Source organism: Octopus bimaculoides, chromosome 24 (assembly GCF_001194135.2).
Source record: "Octopus bimaculoides isolate UCB-OBI-ISO-001 chromosome 24, ASM119413v2, whole genome shotgun sequence".
Classification (NCBI taxonomy): Eukaryota; Metazoa; Mollusca; class Cephalopoda; order Octopoda; family Octopodidae; genus Octopus; species Octopus bimaculoides.
In genome coordinates, this window is record NC_069004.1 from 33152396 (window position 1) to 33158769 (window position 6374).

At 38.2% G+C, this 6374-nt stretch overlaps 1 protein-coding gene across 1 annotated transcript in view; it reads right to left on the reverse strand.

Annotated features, from left to right (window-relative positions):
* The window catches only part of LOC106873904 (COMM domain-containing protein 7), a 10384-nt gene extending 4885 nt beyond the window's left edge, over positions 1 to 5499 (reverse strand). Inside the window, exons 1-3 of the mRNA XM_014921438.2 lie at positions 5358 to 5499; positions 1779 to 1832; positions 487 to 589 (exon numbers count right to left, since the gene is read on the reverse strand). Of these exons, the coding sequence (XP_014776924.1) occupies positions 487 to 589; positions 1779 to 1832; positions 5358 to 5453 (253 nt within the window). The 5' untranslated portion in view covers positions 5454 to 5499. The remainder of the gene's footprint in view (positions 1 to 486; positions 590 to 1778; positions 1833 to 5357) is intronic.
* Positions 5500 to 6374: the final 875 nt, after the last annotated feature.

Sequence of the window (6374 nt, forward strand, 5' to 3'; positions counted from 1 at the left end):
TTGACTGAGGCCATGCTGGAGGACTGCCTTTAGTCGAACAAATCGACCCCAGGACTTATTTTTTGAAAGCCTAGTACTTATTCTACCGGTCTCTTTTGCCGAGCTGCTAAGTTGCTGAGGATGAAAGCACACCAACATCAGTTATCAAGCGATGGTGGGGGAACAAACACAGACACACAAATACATACATATATATATACATGACAGTCTTCTTTCAATTTCAGTCTACCAAATCCACTCACAAGGCTTTGGTTGGCCCAAGGCTATAGTAGAAAACACTTGCCCAAGATGCCGTGCTGTGGGTCTGAACCCGGAAACATGTGGTTGGGAAGCAATCTTCTCATCACACAGATATATAATATATATATATCTTTTCATTCAAAGCTGATGACTCACTCTAGTCATTGTCCAAATATAACCACTTCAGGCACAGAGTGCTTTTTCTCTTGCAAGCACAAACACTTCGGCTAATAAGATTCTACTTACCATTTGGAATCGTGATCAGACTCTTAAAGACAGACTTCAAAGCAGTAAAATTGGCTCCATTTTCTTCTGCGAATGTTTCCAGTTGTGTGAAGAGCTGGGAGGACTAACCGAAAAACACAAAGAATGATGTCAACAACAACAACAACAACAACAAATAATAATAATAATCTTTTCTACTATAGGCATAAGGCCTGGAATTTTGGGAGTAGGGATAAGTTGATTAGATCAACCCCAATATTTAACTGGTATTTGATTTATCAACCCCAAAAGGGGTAAAAAGCATTCATCATCATCATTTAACATCCATTTTCCATGCTGGCATGGGCTGGACGGTTTGAGATGGAGCTGTCTAGACTCCAGTTGTCTATTGTGGCATAGTTTCTACAACTCAATGCCCTTCCTAATGCCAACCATTGAACAGAGTGTGCCAGATGATGTGCCACTGGCAGATCGAGAAAGTAAAGTCAGAAGAAACACCCGCAAAGCATTTTGTCCAATACAGTAATAATATTTCCCATAGGCTGGACATGTTTTCATGGAAGATTGGAAACAACACTGCTTGTATGATGGTGACACTTGTTTACAACTATCATACAATATCAAGAGAAGACACACACACACACACACATGATGAGCTTCATTCCAAAACCATTCATAAAGCTTGTAGTAGAGGACACTTGCCCAAGGTGCCATGCTGTGGGATTGAACTCGAAGCCACATGGTTGGGAAGTGAGCTCCTGGAACCACCAAGCCACACTTGTCCATAAAATAATGATATATAATACTAAACACCTCAGTGGCACATAAAAAGCACCCACTATACTCTTGGAGTGGTTGGCATTAAGAAGGGCATCCAGCTGAAGAAACCTTGACAGAACACATTGGAGCCTGGTACAGCCTTCTGGCTTACCAGTCCTCAGTCAAACCATCCAATCCAAGCCAGCATGGAAAGTGGATGTTAAACGACGATGATGATGATGAAAAAATAATTAGGGTGTGAAATCTATCCCATTTAAGGTCCACTAGGAAAAAATGTAGATGGGTGATTTTTATGTCCGGGAAACCAGAAAGGAAAAAGAATAGAAAGGTGGGAGATCTATCTTGTTTAAGGTCCAGCAGGAAGGAAATAGGGGAAGTTTAATATGCTAGGGTCTATTAGGTAAAAAAAAAAACCTGAGGGGGGACTTTTGAAAGATGGAGCTACTTTGATAGGGCTTGGTGAAAAATTAAACAGAGGTGAGAACTGGCTTAGAGCCCGGTGAGGAAGATGAAAATTTATAGGGTGAGCTTACCTTATTAGGATCCAGAAGAAATGCGAACATCATTTGAACTAATTGTGAAAATTGCTGTAAAATAAAGAAAATATTAAAACCGACAGAAAATTAAGAAGAAAAATTAATGGTTTCTTGCCTTTTTTTAGGCAGGATTTTAAAGATTAAGGAAAAGAGGGTAAAAATTAACACAACTCATGGGTTGTTTTCAGAGCAGAGACCAGATTTAAAAGCTTGTGATAGAATGGCTTCTACTCAAGGTACTCATAGAGTGAGTGGTGATGGAGATGTTAGTTGTGGTGGTAGTGTTGACCCAAGTAACAGATTAAGAGTGTGTGTGTGTGAGAGAGAGAGAGAGAGAGAAAGAGAGAGAAGGGTAGGCAGAAAACCAAACCAATATTCATGTTTCTGGGTCAAACACTAAGTTCGATAATGCTTCAATCTTTTATCTTTGACTCGAATAATTTCATTTGACTGCGGCCATGCTGGTGCACCACTTTGAAGGGTTTTAGTTGAACAAACTGACTCCACCCCCACCCCCCACACACCGCCAATACTTTTTTTTGTTTTTAAAGCCTGGTACTTATTCTAATAGCTTCTGTTACTGAACTGTTAAGTTACAGGGGATATAAACAAACCAACACTGGTCGTCAAGTGGCAGTAGAGGAAAAGCAAACACATATATTCGCTTAGTTTATTTTAGGCAAAAAGCCTTGTAACGTGTGATTGAATGATTGATGATTGATAGATAGATATGAAGAATGGCGATAGATAGGTAGATAATCAGATGAAGAGAGGTTGGAGAGATAAATGTGAAGAGATAAAGAGAGAAAGAGCGATAGAGAGAGAGAGAAGCAGTTTAACTAGCGTACACATACCCTTCTACATAAATTCATTTATTTCTGATAACCCAATTATGTGCTTTATTGGAACAACTAAATAAACACAGGTAATGATTAAAAGGAAGGGAAAAGAAATACATATAAGAAGTGAGAGAGTCTTCAAAAAATACATATAGATGTGTTTGAGCGTATGTAGGGGCGGTATTCATAAGCTAGGCTGTGTGTTAATATTGTAGTAATTATAAGGCGGTGAGCTGGCAGAAACGTTAAAACGCGAAATGCTTAGCGTTATTTCGTCTGTCGTTACGTTCTGAATTCAAATTCCGCCGAAGTCGACAAATTAAGTACCAGTTGCGTACTGGGTCGATCTAATCGACTGGCCCCTTCCCCAAAAATTTCGGGCCTTGTGCCTATTGTAGTAATTACTGAACCGTTATGACGCAGAGAAAAGGGTCAACGCGAGGTTAATTTCTAATTTCCCTCCACGAAACCTCAAATCATGGCGCACGTGAATCTGTATAGTAGTTCTTCTTTAACAAAGCTTGGTTCCTCCATTTAGATAATTTGAAAGTGGGAATTTCACAGACGAACAGATGATACCTCTGTAGCGGCAACATACAACACACTATATATATAAAGAGAGAGATTTGAAGCTAAGCTTCACTCTGTCGGTACTTCGATTTCCTTGTTATTTCATCAAGGTCTAATGGTAGAAAATTTGTCATGTTTAGAGATGTAGGTTCGAATCCCACGGGTAACCTTCACCTTTTTCCATCCAAGGAATTCTTTTTAACCCAATATTTTCACGCCTAACGATTTATTTCTTATAACGTAAACAAACAACACACACACAGACGTATTCCCTAAGGTCAAAGGTATGCGTGTAATGTATACAAAAGCGATATCTGTCTGACAATCCAAACATAAATCGGCGGAAAATTCCTCAGGCAAATATCAATGGTGTTACATTCGCTTTAATAGATTCAAAAATAGCTTCCTTCATGAAAAATGATTCTAAAAATAAGTTTAGAAACCGATCTTAAATTTTTGAGAAAAACGGTAAGAATGACAAAAAAAAAAAAAAATCCCATCTCATCTAAATTAGTTGATTTTACTTTTAAAGAATGTATTCATGCGATAAAATATTTCATAAGTTTTAAATTGCAAGAAGCGAGCATTTCTTTAATTTATTGAGCAGCAACAAGTTAGATAACTCTAATGGCGCATTAAGAGACAGGTGTCTGCTAATTTCATGGTACAGGTAACAACATCGATCTTCTGGAATCTTTAGTTCCAAAGCTTTTCCGGATTACCGATTTTTCTGAACGAGGGATGGTCACTCTGGTCAACATATCCTACATTAAACAAATATTTAAATTTACTTAAATAATTAAATGAAACACAGGAACCTGTACATCAGAGTAAATCAGTGCGGATTATAAGAAGATTCGGGGCATCTGTGCCCAGAAAATCGGTGTTGTATATGTAATAGATTTTGGACAATTGATACCATAAGCATTTTTTCAACACCCAGTATTGCCAGCAATGAAGCACACTATTTCGGAATCTTTCCTCATTTTGTCTAAGGTGCCACCGCAACGTGGAATCAAACCTGGTTTCTCTAAACCGGGTAACCAGACCGGTAACTTGATGCTTATAAACAGACATGTTTACATCGAACGAGACTGGATTATTGTGAATGAAAATATAATTGAGTGTTGACCAGGATAATTAACTACTTTTGAACTGCTAAAATTTAAAATAACTTTTGTAATTAAATATACAAAAATTTTAATTACAAATCGAAAAAATGGCAACAGCATTCTTTTGACTCGTGATCGCAAATTGAAAATATTGGCACTATTCAGCAAATGTCCAAGGTAGACGTGTCAAACGAAACGGTAAAACACCCTACTCCTTTTTTTGAATTCCCGTTTTCAAAAACAGAGATATTCTTGCCACCCACCTTTAAAAGCTTCTCAGATTCCGCCCCCTCCTCCCAACATTCCTAAATTTAAAAACTTTTTCCATGAAATTTTTGAGCCTCCTGCATTATATATCGTTCACTTTTAATTCGTTTCCGTCAATAAACCGCGACCATGCTGGGGCAACACTTTAAAGAGTTTAGTCGAACAAATCAACTCCAGAACTTTTTTCAAAGTCCGCAACTTATTCTACCGGTTTCTTAGGCCGAACTGCTAAGTTACGGGGACGTAAATAAACCAACACCAGTTATCAAGCAGTAGTAGTGGACAAACACATACATAGATATATACAATGGCCTTCTTTCAGATTCAGTCTACGAAATCCACTCACAAGGCTTTTGTCGGTCCGGAGCTTTAGTAGAAGATACTTGTTTAAGGTGCCACGCAGTGAGACTGAACCCGGAACCGTGTGACTGGGAAGCAAACTGCTTGCCCAAAAGGTCATGCTGATGCCTGTATTTTTCACTAATCCGATTTCCCTATCCCAACAAAAGAAAAAAAAATTCAAATTTGATTGCTTACGATAATTTTCCACTTTCAATTTTTGATCACAAACCGATACAATATCGACAAAACACAATGCCTGTAAATGCGATTCCATCATCGAGGTGGGTGGTACTAAAACGAATCTTCTATCAACACAGCCAGAAGCACTTCAAGACAAAACACGCCCATTCTACACCAACTTTCAATATACCACAATTAAATAATCAAGAGTAAAATATATATTTTCTTTCAGACACAAGGTTAATGCTTCAGTCAGGCAAACTTACCTCAGTTTCAAATTTATCCAGCGTTTGCATATCACTTTTAATAGCGGCAAGGTTTGCCTCGGTCCTCTCGCTTCCATAGTGAATGGTGGCTGCCATCTTGCTTCTGCTACCGAGAGCTCACGTGACACAATTCTTGGACGACTACACTCACAGTAGTCTCCCCTGATATTTATACACTTTTTTTTTCCTTTCTCTCGAAGAAGTTGTTTCTATGTGGTCGTTTCATATGCCAGAAATAAAAGCTAAATTCTTTCAAGTTATACCTTATTATCTCTCTACTTCACCGAAAAAAAGAAAGAGAAAGATATGTAACACATTCACAATTAAATTTTGTAAAAGAATCGTTTTAGTAATTGGTATAAAAAAACTATATATTTAGATTTTAAGATGTTTCAGTCGTTGGATTACGAGAGAGAGAGAGAAAGAGGGGGGGCAGGGAGAGACAGAGTCAGACAGCTTGACAGACAGACAGACAGACAAGCAGACAGCTGGGTCAAGAGACAAAAACAGAAACGCCCCCCTCCCCGGACAGACAGTTAAAAAGACAGACAGACTGACACAGAGATGGACCGACAGGTGAGCAGAGAAGGGCACAGATAGAAAGAAAGAGAGACAGACAGACAGAGAGGTCAAGAGACGAACAGAGATAGGAAGTGAGACAGAGAGACAGACACATGTGCAGAGAGATTAAAGGAAAATTGAGAAAGACAACTCTCTATAGAAATAGATAAATATACAGTGACATCTGTTTGTCTATCCCTGTGTCTGTATAGCTGACTGTCTATCTATCTCTCTATCTATCTATCTGTTTATTTATCTATCTGTCTGTCTGCCTATCTATCTGTCTGTCTATCTATCTATCTATCTAACTCTCTATCTATCTGTGTCTATCTATCTATCTCTCTATCTATCTATCTATCTATCTGTTTATTTATCTATCTGTCTGTCTGCCTATCTATCTATCTATCTATCTATCTATCTATCTATCTATCTGTGTCTATCTATCTATCTATCTAT